The sequence below is a fragment of the Orussus abietinus genome, unplaced genomic scaffold, assembly GCF_000612105.2.
Source record: "Orussus abietinus isolate OABI.00-Male unplaced genomic scaffold, Oabi_2.0 scaffold29, whole genome shotgun sequence".
NCBI lineage: Eukaryota > Metazoa > Arthropoda > Insecta > Hymenoptera > Orussidae > Orussus > Orussus abietinus.
Window position 1 is genome coordinate 122,798 of NW_019395567.1, and position 27,872 is coordinate 150,669.

Sequence of the window (27,872 nt, forward strand, 5' to 3'; positions counted from 1 at the left end):
CCGCGTGGAAAGGTGCAAACTCGTTTTCGCCAGAACAGTCATGACCAAGGTTAGTCCAACAATCGTCACGGGTCCAGCGGTCCAGGTTGATCGTGACCAAGAGGGGATCTTCGTTCGACGGATAGATCAGTTCTCTTGGACCTCTGGAGCCGGTATCCCCTTCTGAAGTGGCCTTATGCACGCGTCGCCGTCTATACGTCGCATAAATACATATTTACGAGTGGGTGGCCGAGCCATTGCGAAGTGCACGTGGTCGAGCGGTCCCGTGGCGGTAACAGTTCCACGCCGACCGCCGCATTAGCACAACAATCGCTCCGAAATCGACCTCTCAGAGAGGTCGATAGTGTCGAAAGTGCAGAGGAGTCTCTAATAAATCCTCCGATCGTCTCCAATTTTCTCAGGAAATTCTCAGGAATTTCCCTGAACCTTCGAGCTCCATGACGATTTCTCCATAGAGGTGAGAGGAGTGTCTTCGAGTTCGAGGAATTTATTAAACAAGTGCTTCTGTGCCCGCAGTGAATTTTTTAGTGGAGTTTTAGTGCTGAGGTTAATACAGAAATTCAAGAGAAGTAGGGACGAAGAAAGTTTCTTTGTCCATTGAATTTTCTTTTACCCCGTCGAGGATCTCTGGGAGATTTCTTTCCCAAGAAAAAAAAAAGAATTCCTTTAAGGTGAAGTGAAACACCCTTCAAATCAGTCGATTCGAATACAACACTTTTTTTTAAGAGCATTAGACCAAACTGTCCGAAACTTTTACACATCACTCCTGATCATCTAAGAATTGTCCTGACACATTGAAAATTTGGATTTTTCAAACAAATTTTTTAACTCATTCCAGACCAGAACCAAAATGGCGTCGAGCTCTCATATTTCGATCAATATACAATTGTNGGCTTTTGTTGTCTGACAAAGTGGATAGGAAAGTTATATTCCGGGACGCTTCGTCTCTCTCAAACCTAGTTCGATATTTAATGTGGTTCTCCGCTGCAAACTATAATAACTATGTTAATTACGAAATTTCTCTGTCGAATCCTAATTGAGTTATCGCGTCGGAAGAGACACGCGTCGCTCCGTATGTGACGGTAAACGCACTTTCCTCGGAAGTGAGAATTTTTAACATAACCTCAAACTTCGGGTCCTACTTGGACCCCTTTTTTCCCTGGTATTCGATATATTTAATAAAACCATCGCGCAATGAATTAGGTGAGTAGAACTATAGTGAATTTTGCGCAGCGTTCGTTTTCACGAGTTCAAGGTCACTTTCACTCGCTTGACCTTGCGGCTGACCTTAGGTTCAACAGCCTCCACCTTTTGAGGTTATGAAGGCGACCTCGAACTTGAAAACTCCGGTTTAATCCGGAGGCTTACGAGATTTATTAATACGTAACTATTGATAGGAACTTATCGTACTCGGAACGCGAATCGATTAGAAGTAGAAGGTTATCATCCAAGAAGTAGGTGAAAAAAATCACCTTGCGGATGGTTTTTAGAATCTGAAGGATGATCAGTATATCGAAGTCGGCGCATGACTTGTAAATGATTTCCTATCGATGTAAACGGAGTCATTTCGGTTAATTTTTATTCGATTCATATTGTGGACGTACTGCGGGCTGTCCCGATATGGATTGCAGCTGCAAGCCATAAAAAATGTTAATAAAAGTACAGGAAAAAGCTGCGGGACGATTTCGACATGAATTACCGTACCAGTGAAACCGTAAAATTGTGAAATCAGCATAGAAACGGTCTCTGTATAAATTTTTTTCAGGAATGGCGGTAAATTTCGTACCTGTTACTAAACTGCCCCTGTATAACGAATCAAGACTCTGTACACTGGAATAATTTACCATACAATTACCACGACGGTTCATGCTAATGGACATTGCACCACGAAAGTGAAATTAAATCCGTTTACACGGTGGAGATCGACTTATATGAAGTCGCCAGGCATCAAACGGCAGAAATAAGTTATGCAGAATTACCACCATACAATTACTGCCGTACAACCATACCAGACCACGGTAGAAATAAGATATATATTTATAATTACCACCATGGTTCATACTAATGGACATTGCACCACGAAAGTGAAATTAAATCCGTTTACACGGTGGAGATCGACTTATATGAAGTCGCCGGGCATCTAACGGCAGAAAACAAGGTTATTGCACGGCCGATTTACGACCGGACATTTTTCACTTTCCACCGAGATTAATTAGCGCATAATCGACCTTAAACCGTGAGCAGTGTTTCCACCGGATCCAATTACAGTCGTAACTCATTTCCGACGATTAAATCAGGTAGCATCTCCGGGGCCAGCGATGAAAGGACGCTTCATGCCGGTAATCCAAGATGGCGGCGGTTAATCTTCACCACGGCGCATAATAGCCGTAAAAGAGGGAGCGGGCAGGAAGGAGGATAGTTAAATATTCCTTTTTACGTACTCGCACTTTCCCGCGAGGTTGCATTTGCTCTCGTTTAACCTAACTTTATTTCCTCTCCCTGTTGATTGCGGCATCCTGCTTATCTTCTCGTATCAAAATCTGTACTTGGGACAGGAAGCGAGTCTTCTAACGAAGATAAACCAAACGGATGGAGGAGTAGTGGAGGAAATGCGAGATTGCGAGGGGATTCTTTTTTTTTTAAGGAAAGAGTAGTAACGTGAGCGAAAAGTGAGGTTAGGTGGGACTTCAAAGAACTCTCGAGACGCCGCGAAGGGCTTTTATTGATACGAGTTTTCTTATGTGTTTACACAGAGTTCTGTGCTCCTCCCCCCCTGTGAATGGCTTTGTTATTTCTTTTTTTACCGCTGAAACAATAAATTCCATTTTCCGCGCGTCTTCTTCCTCGGTTTGAATCGTGTCGAGGGAAGGAAGGCGTATGTATAGTGCGCGTTTTGCGTATGCATGTATAGTCCATGTATAGTGGATGTTTTGTACTTCGTACCTATAAATACACGCAGTGGTTTCGACTGTTGCCCTTGACCCTCGCACTTCCTCCTTTCGACACGCGATTTTATCATCGAGGTTCGATTTTTCTTATCGTCACGCCCGACGCGGCGCCTCCACTCGTTGACGCGCTATTAACAAATATCAATAAACAATTATTTTTTTTTTTATACACGCCGCAGTGAATCTTATCTTTCGCCAGAGTCCTCGTCTTCTAACGCAAGATCCTGAATTGGTTATTATTAATTATTTATCATGTAACACGATTTTTCAAGATCACGTAACACGCGACGCGATCTTTACTACTATTGTTAACATATAATTTCGTTAATTTTGTTAGTGTTACATGGGTCTCGTGGAACTTTTGCGTCTTATCAGAGGATCGTTAAGGTGAAGTGAAACATCCTTCAAATCAGTCGATTCGAATACAACACTTTTTTTAAGGGTGTTAGACCAAACTGTCCAAACTTTGACACATCACTCCTGATCATCTAAGAATTGTCCTGACACATTGAAAATTTGGATTTTTCAAACAAATTTTTTAACTCATTCCAGACCAGAACCAAAATGGCGTCGAGCTCTCATATTTCGATCGATATACAATTATCGAAGGCTCTGATATGAGAATCGAAAGGGTCAGGACAGTTTTACGAGAATTTAGAACACTCTGGTTGTCGATAAACTCGCATTTGAACGGGATAAAGGCAGAAAAAGTGTTGTATGCGCTTGTTTGCTAAAACGATGGTAATACGAGGTCTCGGAGTGAAAATTTAATTGACCTGGAAATCACAGATGGCGCAGGGGGTCCCTCCGCAGTCAAATAGGGCCCCAGAAGGCACGAATCCAGAGGATTTCTGGAGTTTTACTTCGATTTCTTTATAATTATTGTACGAAAACGACAGGTGTAATATGCCATTTGGGACAATATATAATATAATTCGACCCAGCAGTCAATATAAAAACGAAAGTCGGCAACGTAGGCATTTAAAAAAATCTTCTTTATCGACGTTGATCAAGTTCCTCGACGTGTTTCACTTCACCTTAACGCACCTCGCAATTCCATTGATTAACATGTCAGGGACGGCCGTTTGCTTTTTGCTTTTTCTTTTCTTTTTTTACTTCTCTTTCTTTGGCTGTTAACTTCGAGGAGGACTTTGCTAAGCGTTTTGCGTGTTGGAATAAATCGTTCCTCCATAGTCGATGATGGACAATGCAATTAGCACCTTTTTGTGGTCATCGACCCGTTTTGCCGGCGATTTAGATGACCGGCATCGAGAATTCCCATAAATTCCCATGAATTCCCATAAATTCCCATAAATTCCCATAAATTCCCATGAATTCCCATGAATTCCCACTCGGCTGGTCCCTAATTCCTCTCTAAATTCGAAAGGCGTGATTCAGGATTTTTTAATCACGCGGGATGTAAAAGAACTCGTCTAATGGCTTTATAATGTACTTCCTCGGTGCAGGGACACGGATACTTACCGTAATAACAGACTTGATGTAATTACAGTAAGTCATCGTTACGCTCACCGACTTACTGGCGATTCTGAGCAGGGTAATTGTTAGCCAAAAATTACACCTTGTGTCGTAGGAATTATGTAACCGAGATCATACGACATCTCGTTCTCAATGTATTAATTGTTTATCGGATTAATTGCCGAAGACGATACCACGCTCTTTGGTTCGCCTTCAAGCCATTCCCGGGAGGGTGATAACAAGGATCGGGTTCGTAATACGTGGAGTGATAAGGATTTCCTTGGTCTCTGAAGATATATCACGTTCTTGAAATATTTATTCCTCGCTTCAAGCTCGAAAGCACGACCGATGATGGTATCGCTCTTATGAGGAATTATTTAGTGCATTATGGTTGTGCAATGCGACGTCGGAAAATTAAGGTGAAGTGAAACACGTCGAGGAACTTGATCGACGTCGATAAAGAAGATTTTTCTAAATGCCTACGTTGCCGACGTTGGTTTTTATATTGACAGCTGGGTCGAATTGTATTGTGTATTGTACCAAATGGCATACTCCACCTGTCGTTTTCGTACAATAATTATAAAGAAATCGAAGTGAAACTCCAGAAATCCTCTGGATTCGGGCCTTCTGGGGCCCTAATTGACTGCGGAGGGACCCCCTGCGCCATCTGTGATTTCCAGGTCAATTAAATTTTCACTCCGAGACCTCGTATTACCATCGTTTTAGCAAAGAAGCGCATACAACACTTTTTTTGCCTTTATCCCGTTCAAATGCGAGTTTATCGAGTACCAGAGTGTTCTAAATTCTCGTAAAATTGTCCTGACCCTTTCGATTCTCATATCAGAGCCTTCGATAATTGTATATTGATCGAAATATGAGAGCTCGACGCCATTTTGGTTCTGGTCTGGAATGAGTTAAAAAATTTTTTTAAAAAATCCAAATTTTCAAAGTGTCAGGACAATTCTTGGATGATCAGGAGTGATGTGTCAAAGTTTCGGACAGTTTGGTCTAACACCCTTAAAAAAAAGTGTTGTATTCGAATCGATTGATTTGAAGGGGGTTCACTTCACCTTAATCCCTCTTCGCATTTTTTGCGCGGTAATTCTGATTAATAATTATTTTCGAGTATCTTAGTTTCCTAAGGATTTCTCATGAATTACGAGGCCGCATTTTCCTCGGGTTGTAATAATTATTTATTAATAATTATCGCAAGTATTACAATTTCTATAATTAATCATTATTTCGAGCAGTTTTCTGAGGATCTTTCATGCGTTAGGACGTAGCATATCCCTTGCGCGGTCGTTGTAATAATTATTTATTAATAATTGTCGCAGGTATTACTATTCGGCGGGAATTTTGTTTGCGCTATCGGTGAATTGCGCGTTCCTTGCGAAGTCCTGAAAGGAGTTGCTTTGAAGGAGCTCAAGTCGAGGAATAATTGGCCCGCGAGCGATTCGTCCTTCTGGGAACGCCTCGGTGGATTTCAGGGTCGACGTGCCCGTAGGAAAAGGCAAAAGACCAGTCCCGGGTCGAGGAGGTATCCTGCAGGTTCCTCTCCTGTTCGCAGGATATCTAGGACCTCCACCTCCGGCGAATCGCACTTTCCGCCCGGGGCATTTCGGGAACAATTTCGCGGGGAGTTTTCGCCGCCCGGTTGCCCGGAAGCTGTCGGTTTCACTGCCAGTGCGTTCCTTCAAAGGCTGCCCACTTGTGGATGCTGCACCTGCTGCAGCTGCTGCAGAAGAGCCAAGGCCGCCCTCCATGCGCGATTAAACCTCGAAAGGGCCCTCCACGGTTGCGTAGGTTTTCACCGGAGATGGACCGGACTCTCTGCGTCTCGCAAATCGAATTCGAGGCTTGTCGATCTCCCCCAAATCGAATTCCACATCTCACGGACTCAAATTCCTATTTTATCCCGCTAAGTGACCCGACTTGCGCTGATTGTTTCGACGCGGACGCCGCCATTTTGAATTAACGCGCCTTTCGATAGAAATGTTATTTCTTCACATTTTCAGTCATATAAAAGAATAACTTAGCGATTTTTTCCAACACGTTTCCAATGAATTCTGATGTTTAAATCAAGTATTCGATAGTAAAAATATAGTCGATGCGACGCACTGCCGCCATTTTGAATTAACGCGTCTTTCGATAGAATTTTCATTTCTTCACATTTTCAGTCACCTGAAAGAACAGCTTAGCGATTTTTTCCAACACGTTTCGAATGAATTCTGATGTTTAAATCAAGTATTCGGTAGTAAAAATATAGTCAATGCGACGCACTGCCGCCATTTTGAATTAACGCGTCTTCCGATAGATTTTTCATTTTTTGAGATTTTCAGTCACATGAAAGAACCGATTACCGATTTTTTCCAACACGTTTCGAATTAATTCTGTCGTTTAAATCAAGTATTCGATAGTAAATATATAATTGATGCGGCGCACTGCCGCCATTTTGAATTAACGCGCCTTTCGATAGATTTTTCATATTTTGACATTTTCAGTCACCAATATGTATGTATTCCTTTAAAAGAACAATTTATCCTGTTTTCTGAACACGTGCTGATGTCAGAATGAATCCTGCGGTTTTAATCACGTACTTAGTAGTAAAAATGTGGCGTTCTTTGTATCACTTAAAAATCGGCCATTTTGCCTCGCTACTCACGCCTCGAAGATCAAACACTCCGTGTACGCGTTGCAAATGAATAATTTCCTCCGGTTTTCCTGGCTTTTTCAGTTACATAAGTTTTTCTTGCAATTCGGAGAGAACAGGGCTGTTCGCGGTCGCGCGGATCGTTTGCGGCCGTATTCCGCGGTCAGGATTTTTCGAATTATCGCCAAGGACCCGTTTCTAGTCGTAACCCGGAATATCTCCACTCGGAATATGACGATTCCCGAGGGAGACTTTCGGCGAACGTATTTACCCCGAGAAAAGGGGCAGTTTGTTCAGGATTACGGGGATGCAAATTTTCCGACACATTTCCGGACGTGGAACCCCGCAGTTGGTTTATCTCCATCATTAGCTCCCCTCTTTGCGTGACTCGGCGAGGCCACTCTAAGACCCGAAGAAGTGATTAAAATAAATTACCATTAATATTAATGAAGGTAAACCTCTAAACGGTCCACATGGAAATATGTAACACGTGCCATGGAAATATTTTAACATATGCCAGAATAAATTCACATGTATACAGAATATACATGGAATAAAGTCATGGATAACGTTTGGCGATCTCACATAAATAAAACAGATAATGGTCAGTGTTATATATATATATATTTGGAGCATATGGATATTTGGTACAATTGTAATGCATGTATAGTCCCATGGGTTAATAATTCCATGATTTAAGACATCGAATCTTTCGGAGGAATAATTTCGTTTCTTTTAGAAGCCATATGCAAAACCAAAATGGGTTATGTGCTTGAAGTGTGTACTTTTTGTAAATAGAAAAAAAATTCTGAAAAATCAGATTTGTGGGAATACGCGAAGAATCGAGGGAGTCAAGTATTGACAGAAGTTCTGGGCGCGGTAATGGTCATTAATAATGACTTTCCCATGAAATTGCGTTATGCAAGGTGGAGTGTCTCTTGCGACAGGCAATGGAGACATTAGCCGAGTGGCGCAATCGCAGATCGGAGCTTTTAGACGCGAGTTGTGGGCTCTAACTAGTCATTCGATCCTATCGAATGACCGTCATCGCATCCATGCTTACCTCGGGCTAAAGTGGACACTCGGACCGTGAGATTTGTCCTGCTCTTCAGGGTCCCCGCGAAGTTTGCGAAAGTTTCCCCCAGCTGATCAGCTGATCAGCTGATGTGCTGATGTGTGCCCATAATTATGAAAGTGGTCTAAGTCATATATTTTTTGTTTCGAAATTACATTGAATTAATTTCGTTTGAAATAATATGGCGTGAAATAACTGATAAACTCATTTTTTTTTTTAATTTTGACTTAGACCAATTTCATAATTATGGGCACATGTCAGAAGTATAAACACCCGCGAATAAATAAATTAAAAATTCCAGAGAGATCTCCGGCTGTTCTTTCTGTGGAATTAATCGAAATTGACCCCTTAAGGTGATGTGAAACCCCCTTCAAATCAGTCGATTTGAATACAACACTTTTTTTTATGGGTGTTAGACCAAACTGTCCGAAACTTTGACACATCACTCCTGATCATCTAAGAATTGTCCTGACACATTGAAAATTTGGATTTTTCAAACAAATTTTTTAACTCATTCCAGACCAGAACCAAAATCGCGTCGAGCTCTCATATTTCGATCAATATATAATTATCGAAGGCTCTGATATGAGAATCGAAAGGGTCAGGACAATTTTACGACAATTTAGAACACTCTGGTAATCGATAAACTCGCATTTGAACGGGATAAAGGCAAAAAAAGTGTTGTATGCGCTTCTATGCTAAAACGATGGTAATACGAGGTCTCGGAGTGAAAATTTAATTGACCTGGAAATCACAGATGGCGCAGGGGGTCCCTCCGCAGTCAATTAGGGCCCCAGAAGGCACGAATCCAGAGGATTTCTGGAGTTTTACTTCGATTTCTTTATAATTATTGTAGGAAAACGACAGGTGGAATATGCCATTTGGTACAATACACAATATAATTCGACCCAGCTGTCAATATAAAAACCAACGTCGGCAACTTAGGCATTTAGAAAAATCTTCTTTACCGACGTCGATCAAGTTCCTCGATGTGTTTCAATTCGCCTTAATGATTCCTCATTTTCAGCCGCCTAGGAGTCTCTGGGGAAGATGAAGAGCGGTCAGCTGGGCCTCCTCCTCTGGAAGAATTATGTCGTGCGAAAAAGGCAACCGGTAGGTTTTAAAATTATCTTTGGCTCATTGATCTGGGTATCGATCTTGTAAGGGTCTTGTCGAGACGATCGGATAAGTCCATGTTTCGGCCCCGATGACCCATGGATTTTTTTTTCTCAGGGCATCCTCGGACTGGTGTTCCTGTGGCCGGTCGCCATCTTCCTGATCCTCTTAACTGTGAGGGAGAACGTTGATCCGGATTACTATCCGACATGCCAGTTCCCGTCGAGACGAATGCCTCACGATGGATTGCTCCCCTTCGTCCAGAACTTCGTCTGCACGGTCGGCAACCCCTGCGAGCCGTTGTCGGAGTACGAGGACGTGCCATCCTTCGGGACCTCCACGTGAGCGGCCATCTTTGAACTACCTAACCTCAAATCTCGGAGTAGATCCGCAGACCTCAGGATTCCCTTTACTTCTTATCCGTGATTCCTTTCCTCTAGCTCTTCTCCAGTTGGTTACGATTTCTTTGATTCTAACTCCTTGTTAGAAGATTTTTTACCTCCATCTCGTGATTTCTGTTTTTCAATTATATCCCAATTAAATGAATTTTCTAGTCCTAGTTCACGGTTTCAATTTTTTTTTCTCTTTCAATTTCATCGTCATCAGAACTTTTGTAGCTGTATCTCAAGATTAGGATTTTTGTCGTTGTATTCCGTGATTACATTTTTTTTTTAGTTCGACCTTACAGTTTCAATTCGTTAAGTACATGATGATCATAAACACAACATGATCATAAACCTCGTCCTTATTCTTGCAGATTAGGACCCCTGATGATGAGGATGCAGACCTCAGGATTTCCTTTACTTCTTATCCGTGATTCCTTTCCTCTAGCTCTTCTCCAGTTGGTTACGATTTCTTTGATTCTAACTCCTTATTGGAAGATTTTTTACCTCTATCTCATGATTTCTGTTTTTCAATTATATTCCAATTAAATGAATTTTCTAGTCCTAGTTCACGGTTTCAATTTTTCTCTCTTTCAATTTCATCGCGATCAGAATTTTTGTAACTATATCTCAAGATTAGGATTTTTGTCGTATCCCGTGATTACATTTTTTTTTAGTTCGACCTTACAGTTTCAATTCGTTAAGTACTCTCTCGGAACTGGAATTTTTCAGCTGAATTTCATGATTACTATTTTCCTAATTTTATCTCGTGACCATATATGTTTTTAGTTCCATCTTTTCAGTTTTCAAGTTCCGTCTCATGATCATAAATCTCGTCGTTATCCTTGCAGATTAGGACCCCTGATGATGAGGATGCAGACAATCCTGGAGAACGACACCAGACTAGACGCCGTGGAGACGCTACCAAAGGGCATCCGACTCATCAAATCCATGGCGGAGATCCTGACGAGGCCGGACATAAAGAAGATCTTCGGTGAGACATTTCAGACTCCTTGAGGAGCATCCTTCCTAAACGGCGGGTCTTGCGTCTCTCCTAATGCTCGTTATTATCCTGACGCTGGTTTCATTCGTCTAGAAAGGGGCCTTCGAGTCGGGGATATCTTCAAGAACCGTAAGGATGTCAAGGAGTTCCTGCGGTCGCGGGTGCCGGGTCTGAAGGACGATTTAATCGACGGCGTCTTCGACGCCTCGGTGAAACTGTCCAGCGTGAGTAGTATCTTAGGATTACCCAGGATTAAGGTGAAGTGAAACATCCTTCAAATCAGTCGATTCGAATACAACACTTTTTTTTAAGGGCATTAGACCAAACTGTCCGAAACTTTGACACATCCCTCCTGATCATCTAAGAATTGTCCTGACACATTGAAAATTTGGATTTTTCAAAACAATTTTTTAACTCATTCCAGAGCAGAACCAAAATGGCGTCGAGCTCTCATATTTCGATCGATATACAATTATCGAAGGCTCTGATATGAGAATCGAAAGGGTCAGGACAATTTTACGAGAATTTAGAACACTCTGGTAATCGATAAACTCGCATTTGAACGGGATGAAGGCAAAAAAAGTGTTGTATGCGCTTCTTTGCTAAAACGATGGTAATACGAGGTCTCGGAGTGAAAATTTAATTGACCTGGAAATCACAGATGGCGCAGGGGGTCCCTCCGCAGTCAATTAGGGCCCCAGAAGGCACGAATCCAGAGGATTTCTGGAGTTTTACTTCGATTTCTTTATAATTATTCTACGAAAACGACAGGTGGAATATGCCATTTGGTACAATACACAATATAATTCGACCCAGCTGTCAATATAAAAACCAACGTCGGCAACGTAGGCATTTAGAAGAATCTTCTTTATCGACGTTGATCAAGTTCCTCGACGTGTTTCACTTCACCTTAATATTTGCAACAGTGGTATTCGAAATAAGGGAACTCGACAGTTTCGCATCAAGTTGCAAAAATCAGAATAACAATTGATCAGAATAACGATTGATCTTTCAGCTGATCGAGTCGGTGGGCTCCGTCAACGTAGAGGAGACCGTTTGCTCCCCGGAGATGCTGAAGAGGTACCTGATCCTGGAGAGGGAGGAGGACCTCTTCAAGGTGTCCAACGCTCTCTGCAATGTCGACCCGAAAATGCTTCCTGGGATCCTTGAACACGCCTCGAAGCAGCTGGATTTCGTCGGCCTCCTGAAAATGGTGAACCGGGTGATGGCCAAGTTTCGGGATTACGACCTCTTCCAGGACCTCAGCAAGGCTGCCGACGCCATTTTGGGCATGGAGGTCGTTCAGAAATACGTGCCGAGCTATCTCAGACTCCACGAGTGGGTGCCCAGGGTTATTCCTCTCTTCAGGAACGTCACCTTCAAGCAGATCGACCTTCTCTTGTGAGTTCGGGACTCTTTTTCCTCCTCTTCGGGCACTGCACGTTATCTTTCTCTTCCACTGTATAATCAGGATTTTTATATATATCTCTTCAGCATCAACAAATCTTTGTCAGTGCTGGACCCCATTTTCGCGAACGAGACCGATTGGCCCATCGCTCGGGAGGGATTCCTCAGGATGAACACCTTGTTGGAGATGTTGAAGGCCATCCTCAGCAATAACAATAGATCTTCAGACCCCGAGCACTCCGATCTTCATGGTGATGATTTCAATCCCTTCTCGTGGGATCCGAAAAGGATCAACGAGGTCGCCAAGATCCTGGACGCCGCGTACATGGTTCTCCAAAATGGCGTCAAGCTCACCGGGAAGATCCTCACGAGGCACGAGGACGACATACAGATGTATTTATTTCCCTTCACTCCTTAGATTTAGAAAATCCGGAGATTGGACATTTTTGTAAAAGCTTATTCGCTCTTTTTCTTGGATTTTATCTCAAGATCCCCCGACGTCCTCGACGCCCTCTGGGACTTTTTTTCTCAGAACATCATGAGCACCGGGACGCATTTAATCGCCATGATGCAAAACGTCGTCCTGGCGACCCACCACATCGCGATGCTGCACTCGGAGTCGTCTCACAGGATCTACAGAATTCTTCAGGATCACGAGGACCTCGTCAAGAGGATCTTCAGGGACCTTGATCCTGAAGTCTTCCGAGTAGCCGTGCGATCCTTCTCTCGGCTGGACTTTGTCGAGGTGAGGTGTCCTTTTTTTCCGCCGCTGATTAAAACGTGTCTTGGCAACCGAGACTGGCTGTAAAAAAATGGTGACTCAGGTGATCGGGTCTTACGAGGTCTGATTAATGCTTTTCAGAGGTTCTTGATGAGCTCCAGAAAGTCGGGGCCTGGGAAATTATTCTGCAAGAAGGAGACTTTGGATGAGGTTTTTAGAAATTTCACGGGACTTCGAGGACAGGAGGTCGTCGTCAAGGACCTCTTCTGCAGCGACGAGGGGAAGCTCTTCGTCGGCGAGATTTACGACAGCTTTGAATTCAACAATTTCCGGAAAATCGTAAATTTTTGTCATACTTCGCTCTGGCTTTTTTCAGTTTTTAGTATAAGATGATTTATGATACGATTTTTCTTCAGGTTGAGAGCACGTTGTCGACCTTGATCAGCATGGCTTTTCGTCAACCGGTGCCGATCGAGAGAGCGAATGTAACTTCTGCCTTGAAGACCATCCGGGAGTTTGTTTCTTACTTGAAGACCGAGCCAAAGGATGATCCTGATTGGCCGATTTTCCAGCCTCCACTTAAATGGACCGAGGCTTTCGAGGACAGTCGATCCATGGGCAGGAGTGACTTGTGAGGATGCCGAAGACTGCCTCCATATTTTACCGGATTTGGCTAAAAGTTGTCCTTTTCATCCCTTCTATTTTCAGACTGGGCATTCATCTCACCATAACCAAGATGGTCGGGTCTCGAAGTCTCTCGTTTATAACCATCAAACCTGACCTAGAGAATATGGACGTGCTGGCTGATAGTGTCCTGAAGGACCTTCGCGAAAGTCCCACAAACTGGATCAACGATATAAGGTTCCACCTCTTCGAGATGTTGGAATCGTTCTACCTGACGGTCACTGATAGGCCAAAGGTGTGACGAAGTTCGGTTATAAATAATTTACAGTTTTAATTCTACTAGATGCTTTATTAAAATAATACGTGTTTCGCCTTATAAATAGCGCATATTTTTAATTCTACTGGATATTTTGTCAGAATTATCCATTTCCAAGATGGCGGCTCGAGTTCCAGACGGAGGCTTATGTAAGAATTTTCTCTTTTCAGACCTTGAAGATTTTGGAGTACTCCAACTTCACGGATGCATACTGCACCCCGACTGCACCTAATCTCTTGAACTTCCCTGAAGGATCGGATTCCAGGCTTTTGAAGCGATTGGTGTGTCGATCTGCGAATTTGGCCTTGAGGAAACTCGAGTTGAACACCACCCAGGTGAAGCTTGAAGAAGAGGAACTGAAAGGGGCCAAAGACTTCAACTGGACCGCATTTAATGAGAAGATAGTCGTCATTTATGGATACATCGACTCCCTCGTCCAATGGAAGGACCCAAAATTCAACAGCACGGCCTTGAAGATGTTGAAGTCAGACTTTGTCGAGTCTTGGACGCAGAATGTTACCTTGAGCGAGTCCGTGGAAATTAGGTACGCTAAACGTGTTCCAAGTCGCTTCTTCAGGATTTACCTCTGAACGACGTGAAATAGGAATTTAATTATAGTATTTAAGGTGAAGTGAAACATCCGTCAAATCAGTCGATTCGAATACCACACTTTTTTTTAAGGGTATTGGACCAAACCGTCCGAAACTTTGACACATCACTCCTGATCACCCAAGAATTGTCCTGACACATTGAAAATTTGGATTTTTCAAAAAAATTGTTTAACTCATTCCAGACCAGAACCAAAATGGCGTCGAGCTCTCATATTTCGATCAATATACAATTATCGAAGGCTCTGATATGAGAAGCGAAAGGGTCAGGACAATTTTACGAGAATTTAGAACACTCTGGTAATCGATAAACTCGCATTTGAACGGGATAAAGGCAAAAAAAGTGTTGTATGCGCTTCTTTGCTAAAACGATGGTAATACGAGGTCTCGGAGTGAAAATTTAATTGACCTGGAAATCACAGATGGCGCAGGGGGTCCCTCCGCAGTCAATTAGGGCCCCAGAAGGCACGAATCCAGAGGATTTCTGGAGTTTTACTTCGATTTCTTTATAATTATTGTACGAAAACGACAGGTGGAGTATGCCATTTGGTACAATACCCAATATAATTCGACCCAGCTGTCAATATAAAAACGAACGTCGGCAACGTAGGCATTTAGAAAAATCTTCTTTATCGACGTTGATCAAGTTCCTCGAAGTGTTTCACTTCACCTTAATATCGTGCCTTTTTTAATTGTCTGGTAAATGAAAATTGAAAGTGAAGTTTTTATTGGCGTTCACAAAGATGATGTCTCCATACTTTTATGCAGCGTAGGTCTCCTGTGCAAGCTCTTCGATGTGATGGAGCGTCCTTTATTCGGGATCCAGCTGAAGCCGGAGTGGAAAACCGTATATTCCTTAGCGTGGGCAGCGGATGTCGTCTTTCGAGATGTCGAAAACGTGGTGGACCGGATTCTGTCTAAAAACGGGTCCGCAGATCTTTCGGACATCCTTTATGATTTACCTCAGACCGCCATTTTGACGGAAGTGCTGCTAAGAAATTTGGCCCCACTCACTCTGGATCTCGTCGATGCAGGGACCTTAATGACGCCAGTGCACTTTGTAAGATGAATTTCCTAATCTAAGAATGGGACTAACAATAAGCTAAATTGAGCCTAAAATTTTTTAGCTTAAAATTTTTCTTACTATCTTCACTTTACATTGACTGTGCAGATTTCCGCCATCTCTAAGTACAAAGAACGAGAGCCCCATTGGCCTTGCATTCATGCAGAGAGCCTTGGAAGTGTCCTCGAATTCAGGAATGGCAGTCGTCAAGTGATTCGTGAGATCGAAAGGATATTGTGCAATCCAGGACTGCTCCTCAGGGAATGGGAGGAACATCCTGTCCTGTCGAAAGTTAATAAAATTGTGAGTGGTTCTTGTATTTCAATATTTCTGCCTTGTTTAGACGCTTCAATTGAATTTAAGGTCCTCGAGGAGTGACGAGCGAAATGGGACTTGTTTTTATAGTCCTGGTCTTGATCTTGAATTTCTTCGTCATTGTTCTTGGGGTAGGTTTTTCCTTCTCGAGTTATTAGAATCATCGATCGATCGATTCGACTCCAGGTGCACCTGTCCTGTCGAAAGTTAATAAAATTGTGAGTGGTTCTTGTATTTCAACATTTATGCCTTGTTTAGACGCTTCAATTGATTTTAAGGTCCTTGAGGAGTGATGAGCGAAATGGGACTTGTTTTTATAGTCCTGGTCTTGATCTTGAATTTCTTCGCCACTGTTCTTGGGGTAGGTTTTTCTTTGTCGAGTTATTAAAATCATCGATCGATCGATTCGACTCCAGGTGCACCTGTCCTGTCGAAAGTTAATAAAATTGTGGGTGGTTCTTGTATTTCAATATTTCTGCCTTGTTTAGACGCTTCAATTGAATTTAAGGTCCTTGAGAAGTGATGAGCGAAAGGGGACTTATTTTTATAGTCCTGGTCTTGATCTTGAATTTCTTCGTCATTGTTCTTGGGGTAGGTTTTTCCTTCTCGAGTTATTAGAATCATCGATCGATCGAATCGACTCCAGGTGCACCCGTCCTGTCGAAAGTTAATAAAATTGTGAGTGGTTCTTGTATTTCAATATTTCTGCCTTGTTTAGACGCTTCAATTGAATTTAAGGTCCTTGAGAAGTGATGAGCGAAAGGAGACTTGTTTTTTTAGTCCTGGTCTTGATCTTGAATTTCTTCGCCACTGTTCTTGGGGTAGGTTTTTCCTTCTCGAGTTATTAAAATCATCGATCGATCGATTCGACTCCAGGTGCACCAGGACGAGTCCGTGGAGATCTCCTCCTTCAATTGGACAGCTGGATACAGGAAACTGCGACGTTTCGACGGGAAGATGAATCTCCTGTTAAACCAGACGATAGTCCTGGTCGACGTACCCGATCTGCTGAATTACACCAGAAAGTTCCTGCCGGAAGTTCGCAGGATAATCCGGGAGAGGACGCCAAAGGCGAATCGCACGATCTGGTGAGGATGACTGCGGTTTACCTAAAGTAAAAAAAATAAATATACCTATGGCCAGGAACCAGCGATAAAGAAAATGTACATAATGCGTGGCTTTTCTAGTATTGAAAAAAAAAAAAATATTAAAACTTTTAGTCTTATACAGTACTGCAGAATGTATGTTTCTAACCTCCGGGAGAAAGTGGAAATCCAGAGGGTTGTGGGTACTGGATGGCACATGGCTCCAGCTCGAGCGCCTTTGTTATGTCATCCATTATTTCGAATTTCTTGATTAATGTGTTCAGTGGAAATGTAAAATGATGCAGAATAATAGTGGACGTCCATTTTAGGACGGTGATGGACTATATCGATCAGGAGATCGACAAAAGCGTGGAGGTCTTCAGGAGTAACAAATCAGCGAGCTCCATTTGGAACAATCGGAAAAGGTCCCCGAAGGACCTTGACGATGTCTTGGTCTTAGGGAAGTTCATCTCCCACGTGGCCCACGAATCCGTGGCTCTGGTTTCTAACATTCTTCGGGAAGGTAGAACTGCATAATAGGAACTTCTCGACCCTGAAGAGCGATGGCTAATTTATTAGGCATTTTTCAGACTCCGAGGCGATTAATCTCTTCACCTTGCTGGGCTTCACCGAGGGCAGTTCGATTTCGATTGCCTATAATCGACTTGCATACATCCTGGCGACTTTCATCAGCGGCTTGTCCGATCCTCTGTTCGAGAATCGATTGTCTCGATCCCTGGCGAACAGGAGGATGCCGAGTATATCCTGCTCGGACATATTCTCCTGGTTCGCCGACTTCAGGATCGGCATCACCACCGAAGAGTACCGGACCCTGAAGAACTTCACCTGCGACGGCGACCCGGAGAACTTCAACGCCTTCACCGACCTCTACATCCAAGAGATGACGACCTGGAGGAAGCCAACTTCAAGCTACAGATCCCACTTCTTCAGCACCGCGAGAGACCTCCACGACGTGGTGAAACTCGCCATGAAGACTGTCAATAAGAAGGTACCGATCGTCCAACCGTTCTCCAGGAAGTACTTCGAGAAGACCTTGTACACCTTGAAGAACGTCCTGGAAGCGCGGCGGAACAACGGCCTGATGTTCAAGGTACCATTTCCCACCCTTGAAGACGTAAATTAATGAAGGATCATTTGAAACAGGGGTTAACGTAATTTTTTTTCTTTTTTTTCAGAACCTGAAGACGGAGCCAGACCTGAGGAACTACCGATTGACAATGGAAGGCCTAGCCGAGATTTTGTCCCACGTGGCGACGGCTTTGGAGAACGCGAAGGTCGGGAATAACGAATTGAACAGTTGGCAGTTGGTGGAGGAGAGTGACGTCCGGCAGCTTTTGAAGCTCCTTGAAGCCCACCCTGAAGAGACCATCACCTTGATGGCGACCATTGGTCGAGTCAACGCGACCAATCCTAACAATGCGACCTTCAGGGAGACCAGGAAGGAATTATGCCAATTCCGTATCGAACAACGATATTGGATCCAGCCCAACGCCACCCACTTCCTGAACGAAGTTTGCTCCTACGACCCGTACCAGTTGCTGAAGAGCGTCACCAGCGATGAGTTCCTTGTGTGTAAAAAAAGAATACAATGAGTAGTTTCGGGACTCTCTGTACAATTTAAGAGTTTAGGTAGCTGAAGAGGTGATTCTCTTGCAGGACGTCATCCTGGACCGAGCGTCGACCCTGAAGACCAACGAGACCTTGATCTCTTCAGTGACGAGACTGGTGACAGCCCTCTTGAACTTGAGTCAAAGACATCCAGGACTCGTCTTCAGGTCGAATATCGTCAACGGCACCACCTGGAGGAATCTATCCAACGAGACCTGGGCCGTGATTCGCCGAACCACGAAGTCCTGGATGAACGAGATCATCGTGGCCAACAGATCTTCTACTGGGAGCTCAACCCCGAAGACTGTCAATGAAGTTATAGGCAATGTTGTGCTGTCATTGTTCGAGCAGAACCCCATGAAGCCGGCCAGTAGGGTTCTTCAGATACTCAGCCACCTGGTGGACCTGTCTTCTGGCGGCGATGTTTGGCAGAAATTGAGGACCATCTACGAGGGGTCGAGGATAAAGCCACTACTCAACATCGTGGAGGACATGCCTAATCTCGTAATCACTTTCGTGGACACTTTCATTAACTCCGACAGGCTGAGCGACTTCGTGGGGAAGCTGATGAAGGGGGAAGCGACCTTTTGTAACCTGGATAAGTATTTAATAACGCCAGGGTTCATGAGGAACAAGGGTCTCCTGTCTACCATCAGCAGCTTTTGTCAGAGGATCGTCCTGCACCCGGAACCCCTGATCGCCCTCGATTTCTTTCCCGTAGACCTGAAGAGCGAGGTATGTATCCTAGCGACCCTGAAGTGTCGGGTTTTTGGAAAGGAATCCGAAAATTGAGGAAAAAATATACTTCCAATGCGAGTCGAAAAACTCGTGGCTAAAGAAAGTCCTCTTAGCGAGATTGATTTATTTATTATTTATATTATAAGGTTAATAATTGACATAAGAAATTGTTTAGGCGAGTCAATTTATCGCAACGAGTGTGGCCATTTACAGACCGAAGGGTCCTGGAAAGGAGACGTCGATAGGCTCTCGATTCCTGGAAAGGGAACGTCGATAGGCTCTCAATTCCTGGAAAGGGAACGTCGATAGGCTCTCAATTCCTGGAAAGGGAACGTCGATAGATTCTCGATTCCTGGAAAGGGAACGTCGATAGGCTCTCGATTCCTGGAATGGAAACGTCGATAGTCTCGATTCCTGGCTCGAGTCGGGCAATCGATTACGAGGGGATTGACCAATTTGCGATTTCCATTTGCAGGTCGATCATTACGCCTACAACGTCACGAGCAAAGTCGGCTCGAACGAGTCGGTCGTCTTGAAGTTAAACGAGACCTATTTGCTGGAAAAGTTGGACCGATTCCAGAGCTCCGTGATCCGGGCCTCGTCGGAGCCCTTCAGGAAGCCGAAGGTCCCGACGTGGTGGACGTCCTTCGAGGAGGGTACCCTGAAGGACTTCCTGAAGCTGTATGGTAGCAAGGTGAGGGACGGGGATCCTCCTCTTCCGGCGTCTCTTCGCGTTCTCTGACAAAGCCGATACTTTCCAGGACCTCCACGAGCTGTCTCACACCTCCGTGAAGAGGGCGACGGCGATCCTGAAGAGCGTCCTCGACTCCTATTCCAAGTAAATTCCAACGCTTTGTTCGGCTCATCGGCTCGAGGGGACGCCGGAAGTCTTGACAAAAGGTCTCTCTCTTCGAATTTGCAGGAAGTGCGACTGGTGCTCCAACGTCCTCCTCCGGGCGATCAATTCCCAGCTGGCGAGGCACGCGAACTACACCAGACTTCTCTGCGACTTCAACCTCTTCAGCTTTGCTCAGGTCCAGGACACCCTGGCCCGGGACTTCGGCTGGAACGAAACTTTCGACCTGGTGGGCAAGGATCCCTGATTATGAGAAAATCCCACGGAGAGATTCATGACTTAAACTGTTCTTTCTCCCAGCTCAGAAAACGCGACCCTGAAGAGGGGACCCTGCAAGACCTGGTGTCGGCCTTCGAGGTCACTCTTCATCATCTGACCGACCTTCTGCTGGACTTGTTCAGTCCTTCTGGACGAGTCAAGTCCTCGAGCTGCTTCTTCACTGTCGCGAATACCACATCCTTCCACAGGCCGAAATTGTGAGTAGTCATGATCAACAAGTAATAATGACAAGATATTAATGATGACAATTAAACAATTGGAATGACGAATGATTCGACTTTTAGTTACGTCGCTCTCCTTTTGGGCGGTCTGGAAGTTTTGTACAAGAACGTGGAAATGCTGGACACCACGGCGCACCATGAAGAGCTGACGGAGATGGCGAAGTTGGCCGAAAAGAGGGTGCCAATCTGGAAGCCTCTTCGGGATGTCGTGGCCAAGGCTGATCAGGACCTCGTCGACAAGCTTCTTCCCGAAGCCAGCATCAACGTGAACATGATGATGAAGGATGGCCACCCGACGTTGTGCAACTCGTCCGAAATTTGCCGAAATTCCTCCGTCTTCTACAACTTCCTCAGCTCTAAGCGAGCACCTAGATTCGTTAGATACGACCCTAGGGCGTCGAATTTCGAGAGTGTTTCGAAGATCTCCGAGACACTGGCTAGGAGTTTGGATTTGGAGCTGATCGAACGGATGGGTCCGACCTGGAGGCAAGAAACAAACTGGGACTTCACCTGGCTGAAGGAGTTGCTGAAACATTTAATGAACGTCCTCGAGGAGAGCGGGAGTCTCCTGGACACTGCTAGTAAAATCGATTTCGAGAACGTCTCCAACATCCTGGGAATCCCTGAAGTGGGCGACGGGATAATCAACATCCTGAGGAACAAAACCGTCGACAAGCTTTTCCAAGGGTGAGGGTCCTTCCCTTATTTCATTTTATGGTCTTGAGGTTCTTAGGTTTATATTTTTATACACAGGCTGACCGAGATCCTGGACAATGTGGAACCTTTTGTTAAGGACCCAGAGTTGATGAAGAGCCTGCGAGATATGCTGGGCGTTGTGGAGTCGATGGAGATCTTCAAGAACCTGGGGCTGTTGGACATGAAGCGTAGGTACCTAGACAGTAGGTAGATAGTATTTATAGTTATCCTTTCTCGTGGTCTGCAGACACCATAAAAAATGTCTTCAACAACTGGGACTCCCTGATGACGTATCTCGTCGAGAAGGTCAACATCCCGAAGGAGGTGGCGGCGAGTCTGGGCGAAGCCAAGCTGGACATGCTCTCAGTCTTCCTGAAGGAGAGGAACGTCGTAGGCTTGAAGAGCACCTTCTGTTCTCCAGAAGAGTTAGCCGACATTTTCAGTTTCGAGAACACGACGGTCACTGCTGAGGAAATCAGCGAATCTCTTTGCCAACTGGATGACAGTCAGACGCAGGACATCATGGTCGCCATAATCCGAAATCTGGACTTCGGGTACCTCTTCGACAACGTAGGAATACTTTCTTCTTCTACCTATTCTGTTCCCTAAGTCATGAGCAAAATTGGTCTTGGCCTTAAGGTGAAGTGAAACACCCTTCAAATCAGTCGATTCGAATACAACACTTTTTTTTAAGGGTACTAGACCAAACTGTCCGAAACTTTGACACATTACTCCTGATCATCTAAGAATTGTCCTGACACTGATTCAAAATTTGGATTTTTTAACAAAATTTTTTAACTCAGCCCAGACCAGAACCAAAATGGCGTCGAGCTCTGATATTTCGATCAATATACAATTATCAAAGGCTCTGATATGAGAATCGAAAGGGTCAGGACAATTTTACGAGAATTTAGAACAATCTGGTAATCGATAAACTCGCATTTGAACGGGATAGAGGCAAAAAAAGTGTTGTATGCGCTTCTATGCTAAAACGATGGTAATACGAGGTCTCGGAGTGAAAATTTAATTGACCTGGAAATACACAGATGGCGCAGGGTGTCCCTCTAGAGTCAATTAGGGCCCTAGAAAGCTTGAATCCAGAGGATTTCTGGAGTTTCACTTCGATTTCTTGATATTTATTATACGAAAACGACAGGTGTAGTATGCCATTTGGTACAATACACAATATAATTCGACCCAGCTGTCAATATAAAAACGAACGTCGGCAACGTAGGCATTTAGAAAAATCTTCTTTATCGACATCGATCAAGTTCCTCGACGTGTTTCACTTCACCTTAACAAAAATCCCAGAGTGGAAAATGTGCAAGAAGAAGGTCAGTTTTGCTCATCGGCATCGTGAATTAAATTCAAGAATGCGGAGTGTAAAAAGTGGTCGGGAATTTTAGCTGATGAGCGCCAACGTGAAGAACATCCTGGCGAACGCCAACCTGACCAAAACCGAGGGGGACGCCATTTTCAAAAACATGGGAGTCGTTTCCGAAATTCTACCCCTCTTCAAGGATAACCTACCTAGTGTCACGGCATCTTCAAGGGTCGCAGACGAAGACGAGCTTGAAGAGTACCTCAGTAAGTCGATTCTCTTCTCCTAGGGTCAGTACCTGAAGAGATGATTGTATAAAAAAAAAAAAAAAAAAAATTCGTGGCTTCTTCAGGTGGCAAATTCCTGCAAGACGCGAGTGGAATGATCTGTGGAAGACCACTGGTCACTGATAGCAGCACTTTTTATCGCGTCCTCTCCAGCATCGAGGACAACATGAAGAACTTCGACCAAAGGGAACTCGAGTCCTTGCCAAGTAAGACCTTGAAATGTGTGGAAATTTCTTTCCGCATGAATCAGTAGACCTTGAGATTGATAACAGGTACATTGTCATTTTTCTAGCCGACTTCTGCCGAGAAACGTACAAAAGTGTCTTGAGGATGAGCGGAGGGAAGATCATCTGGTCGTACGTGAAGCCTCTTCTTCGGGGTCGCATTTTGTACTCCCCGAAGACGAAGGTCACCGAAAAAGTGATGAACCTCGCAAACGGGACCTTCGCCCAGATGGAAAGACTCCACGTGATGCTGGGGGGTTTCGAGGAGACCCTGACATCCTTGGGAGACCTCGCGGACATGGGAGAGAACCTGAAGGACCTGCAAGAAGTGATGTCTTCCAAGGTCATGAAATTAGCGGTGAAGTCTCTGAGTAAAGAAGACTTCAATGGGGATCTATCGGGTCTAGATCTGAGCGAAGTCGCTTGGAGGATGAGGAGGTCGAAGAAGGTGATTCAGATGGTGAAGATGTTGAACGAGCTTCTGGACTGCGTCCTTGTGGACCGGGTCAAAGGATTCGGGACTGAAGAAGAACTTGAAGCCGAAGCTGGCAGGCTGATGGACACCAACGAATTTTTGGCTGGCGTCGTTTTCCTGGATGAAGGACCAGGACGATCCAAGAGGTCCTTGGACGATGCTCTTCCTCAGGACGTGACGTACAAGATCCGCATGGATGTGGATTACGTCCCTTCGACGGCGAGGCTGAAGAAGCAGTTTTGGATCCCGGGTCCTGAGAGCAGCTTCGTCGATGATCTCAGATATCTGAGAGGGTTTGTGCAGCTGCAGGACACCATCGACAGGGCTATCGTGAAGCTGAAGACAGGACGCGAGGCAAAGTGGAAGACCCTTAATCGGCAGATGCCGTATCCTTGCTGGGAGGACTCTTCGTGAGTGACTATGAAATCTCTAAATTTCATATACACGGTTTATACACATTTTATACATTTTACTGGGATTCATATCTCTGCTGCGAGGACTTTCCGTAAGTGGCTTTTTTTCATGATACCTCTTACATTTCAGTAATGTTTTATAACAATAAGGCGATGTAAAAGTGGCGTTTATGAAATTTATTCCTCCATATTTGCACGATCATGTTTTCAACGAAGTTCATATTTCACTTTCAACCCCCCTTCAATATTTTAATAATTTAATAACGTCTATTACGCACTCCCTTCAGATTCGTCTCCACTCTCTACGAGTCCCAGGGTGTGCAAGTCTTCTTCTTCTTCGCCCTGATGATGTGTGTGGGATCAGCAGTGAAGTACATCGTCTGGGAGAGAGAATCTCAAAATGCAATGGTACCATTATTAGAATTATGAATATTAACGTTTTGATACACATAGAAGGGACATGACACCTTAAGGTGAAGTGAAACACCCTTCAAATCAGTCGATTCGAATACAACACTTTTTTTTAAGGGTATTAGACCAAACCAAGAATTGTCCTGACACATTGAAAATTTGGATTTTTCAAACAAATTTTTTAACTCATTCCAGACCAGAACCAAAATGGCGCCGAGCTCTCATATTTCGATCGATATACAATTATCGAGGGCTCTGATATGAGAATCGAAAGGGTCAGGACAATTTTACGAGAATTTAGAACACTCTGGTAGTCGATAAACTCGCATTTGAACGGGATAAAAGCAAAAAAAGTGTTGTATGCGCTTCTTTGCGAAAACGATGGTAATACGAGGTCTCGGAGTGAAAATTTAATTGACCTTGAAATCACAGATGGCGCAGGGGGTCCCTCCGCAGTCAATTAGGGCCCCAGAAGGCACGAATCCAGAGGATTTCTGGAGTTTTACTTCGATTTCTTTATAATTATTGTACGAAAACGACAGGTGGAATACGCCATTTGGTACAATACCCAATATAATTCGACCCAGCTGTCAATATAAAAACCAACGTCGGCAACGTAGGCATTTAGAAAAATCTTCTTTATCGACGTTGATCAAGTTCCTCGATGTGTTTCACTTCACCTTAAAGCACCTATACCACCATGACGTCTCCCCAAATTTCAGGTGATGAGTGTGATGGGTCTGAAGCCATGGTGGAACACCCTCTCCTGGTTCATCACCACCATGATCGAGTTCAGCATAGTGATGGTTTCAATTTTCACGATTCTGATCGCTGGAAAAATCCTGCCACGTTCCGATCCCTTCCTGGTCTTGATTCTTCTGCTGGATTACGCCTTCTCGACGGTGACTTTTTGGTAAAAAAAAAAAAAAAAAGAAGAAAGGGGAAAAAGTCCCTTTGAAATTACCTCCATCATTCGCCACCGCCGACTGCGGAGATCCGTTCACGTGGCTGGCGGCAATTAATTAAAATTAATTACCGCGCGGTAATTTATCGACCCGGGCTCATTGAACGGGTCGACATTATTTCCCCGTTTCCTTTTACAGCTACATGATATCCACGATGTTCAGTTCAACGAGTCTGGCCGCGGTTACTGCTGTGGTGATGTTCCTCTTGACGTACATGCCCTACGTGATCGTCATCGCGATGGAGGCCGCCATGGGGTTCGGGTACAAGCTCCTCATCGTGAGTTACGTCCTCATGCCCTGAGGAAATAAATATCACAGTTAAGGCGATGTAAAAGTGCCCGCAAAGAGTTCTCGGCCATGAAAGTTTTCTCCAAAGTGGGTGTCGATCCCGAAATCGATTTTACAATATTAATATGGAGGGTGTAAGGAAGGTCCTGACACCCATTTCTCACGTTTCAAATTTCGTTTGTACACATTTTTTTAATTTACAGTAAACAATGACATTTTTTATGTCGCCTTAGAGAAATGTCTTCGGGGCTTGCTTTATCAGGTGTTTCTCTTGTATATAGTGCCTCAGCATGTCCACGACATTTTGTTACGGGTGTCTCTTCACCGTTCGTAAAGAGGTCCAGGGCACTGGGATGCAGTGGAATCATCTTTGGGCCGAGCCGAGTCCTGGGGATCAGATGTCCTTGGGCCTCGTCCTGGGATTGATCGCCTTGGATGGGTGCATATACGCTCTGATTGGGTATCTCGTCGCCAGGTACACTAACTCAGGTGAAAAACGTCGATTTAGTATCTACAGAAAATTTCATTCCGGATTTCGGTACTCAAACCCGCGAAGGAAGAATATAAATCCTGAATTTCGATAACGCCAGCCGAGTGGCCTGTAAAAAATTACGAAGTTCAGAATTTCTACCTTTAACTGAGATTTTCTTGGCTAGCTAATATTCCACCACGAGGAAATTGATTGAAAATAACTGGCATTACCTGACGTGGGACGCCGCCATTTTGTTTTTCAAATTTATCCTTAATGTTGGCACAACTAATATCTGCAAGGCGTTGTGACAATTACGAAGACCTTCTTGTTACAATCGTGATATTTCTGATAATGCAAGAAACTGCACTTACCAGGATTAGGTCGCCATGTTGTTCTCCACTTGAATTAATTCCGCGGACCTCCGCACTGTTTCTCCCCCTTTACCCCACTTACCATGGATTTTCGTCTTTTACTTACGGTTTCGTCTTACACTCACAATTCTTGTCTCTCTTTGTGGTGACCAACTTTCTGGTGGAGGTATTTGTGGCCGGTAACCGAAGTAGAGCCCTTAGTCTGTGTCTTTGACAAAATGGCCGCCTAGAGAGGCTCTAAAGCCAGAACGACGCGATCTTGAAGAAAGGCCACCAGAAGAGACCATGCGGAGAACTGGGACCTTTGGTCCCGATATCGAAGGACCTGGACCAAGGAACCAACGACCTCCAGGTGTCCAGTGGATATCGTCTATCCTAATTTCAGGAAAGGGCTTTCATTGGTTGCGATCGCGTAGCTTATGGTGGGCCAACACTCGCGTTCTTCATGGCAGGCCAAGCTACTTCAGCATCGTCAACAACCTCTATTTCACTAACGATGCTCTGCACCCTTCGGCCACTTACCAAGGTACCACTGCATGCCAGGAAAAGGAGCTTATCCAATATCTTATATTTTTTTCCTCCGTCTTCGAAATATCCACCGCCATCAGCAATTCATCAACAACTCCCCACGGAGCCAAAGATCCCATTCCCATTTTTTAGGGTGAAAAACATCCAAAAATATTCTTTTTAAACGGCTAATAGACGTATTTTAGCTCTAAAAGTGAGGCATGACTATGAGGCTAAAGCAATTGCATGCCAGAAAAGAAGATGGCGATGAGTTCATTGTTCGTAAAGAAAATGTTCAGCATGCAGAAATCAGTTTTTCCTGCTTTTCGTCGGCAACCTCTGCTTTCTTCTTGCCTTTGGTGGTTCTTGTGCGATCCCAGATCCTTGTTCTCCTGCTGGTCCCGCGACTTTGAAGAGGATTCCTTCTTCAGCATGTCTCTCGCTTCTGATAGGACTGCGAAGTGGGGTCAGTAGAAGTGTCCTGCCAGGACCTCGTGGAGATGCTGAACGTTCGTCGTCGAGTATGTATGTGCGGCATCTTCGGGGATGCTTGATCGGTTGGTCTTCTTCGACCTCGTTTGCACGTTTCTTGGACTTGGGGCGAACGTTTGACATTTTCGAGCCGTGTCTTCGGGGTCTTTTGGGTGTTCCTTGAACTTCTGCTTCTGGATGGCAGGTGACGAAACCGACTCCAGCGGATTGACGATGAACGAGAAGGAGATCGGGGTCAGGTTCGAAGCCGTTCGCAAGGTCTTCAAGACGGACCAGGGCGAGAGTGTCGCCGTTGATGACTTTTCCCTGAAGCTCTGCGAAGGAGAAGTTACCAGTCTTCTGGGTAGGAACGGAGCCGGAAAGACGACGATCATGTAATTCTCTGAAAACTTGAAGATGTCCTGTCCATACCTAGAGAACACTTTCCACATCGGGAA

General features: G+C 44.4%; 1 protein-coding gene across 1 annotated transcript in view; it reads left to right on the plus strand.

Annotated features, from left to right (window-relative positions):
• Positions 1 to 264: 264 nt before the first annotated feature.
• Positions 265 to 27,872, plus strand: part of LOC105698871 — a 47,898-nt gene continuing 20,290 nt past the window's right edge. Inside the window, exons 1-36 of the mRNA XM_023433782.1 lie at positions 265 to 457; positions 9,177 to 9,262; positions 9,383 to 9,606; positions 10,500 to 10,642; positions 10,745 to 10,875; positions 11,667 to 12,052; positions 12,146 to 12,451; positions 12,548 to 12,803; positions 12,921 to 13,118; positions 13,196 to 13,410; positions 13,488 to 13,698; positions 13,890 to 14,263; positions 15,096 to 15,387; positions 15,499 to 15,693; positions 16,582 to 16,793; positions 17,120 to 17,313; positions 17,381 to 17,901; positions 17,987 to 18,379; positions 18,468 to 19,154; positions 19,633 to 19,851; positions 19,919 to 19,995; positions 20,080 to 20,242; positions 20,314 to 20,489; positions 20,577 to 21,200; positions 21,267 to 21,397; positions 21,457 to 21,779; positions 22,616 to 22,796; positions 22,883 to 23,023; positions 23,110 to 23,926; positions 24,217 to 24,337; positions 25,063 to 25,253; positions 25,444 to 25,582; positions 25,875 to 26,082; positions 26,822 to 26,962; positions 27,197 to 27,409; positions 27,620 to 27,809. Of these exons, the coding sequence (XP_023289550.1) occupies positions 9,200 to 9,262; positions 9,383 to 9,606; positions 10,500 to 10,642; positions 10,745 to 10,875; positions 11,667 to 12,052; positions 12,146 to 12,451; positions 12,548 to 12,803; positions 12,921 to 13,118; positions 13,196 to 13,410; positions 13,488 to 13,698; positions 13,890 to 14,263; positions 15,096 to 15,387; positions 15,499 to 15,693; positions 16,582 to 16,793; positions 17,120 to 17,313; positions 17,381 to 17,901; positions 17,987 to 18,379; positions 18,468 to 19,154; positions 19,633 to 19,851; positions 19,919 to 19,995; positions 20,080 to 20,242; positions 20,314 to 20,489; positions 20,577 to 21,200; positions 21,267 to 21,397; positions 21,457 to 21,779; positions 22,616 to 22,796; positions 22,883 to 23,023; positions 23,110 to 23,926; positions 24,217 to 24,337; positions 25,063 to 25,253; positions 25,444 to 25,582; positions 25,875 to 26,082; positions 26,822 to 26,962; positions 27,197 to 27,409; positions 27,620 to 27,809 (9,056 nt within the window). The 5' untranslated portion in view covers positions 265 to 457; positions 9,177 to 9,199. The remainder of the gene's footprint in view (positions 458 to 9,176; positions 9,263 to 9,382; positions 9,607 to 10,499; positions 10,643 to 10,744; positions 10,876 to 11,666; positions 12,053 to 12,145; positions 12,452 to 12,547; positions 12,804 to 12,920; positions 13,119 to 13,195; positions 13,411 to 13,487; positions 13,699 to 13,889; positions 14,264 to 15,095; positions 15,388 to 15,498; positions 15,694 to 16,581; positions 16,794 to 17,119; positions 17,314 to 17,380; positions 17,902 to 17,986; positions 18,380 to 18,467; positions 19,155 to 19,632; positions 19,852 to 19,918; positions 19,996 to 20,079; positions 20,243 to 20,313; positions 20,490 to 20,576; positions 21,201 to 21,266; positions 21,398 to 21,456; positions 21,780 to 22,615; positions 22,797 to 22,882; positions 23,024 to 23,109; positions 23,927 to 24,216; positions 24,338 to 25,062; positions 25,254 to 25,443; positions 25,583 to 25,874; positions 26,083 to 26,821; positions 26,963 to 27,196; positions 27,410 to 27,619; positions 27,810 to 27,872) is intronic.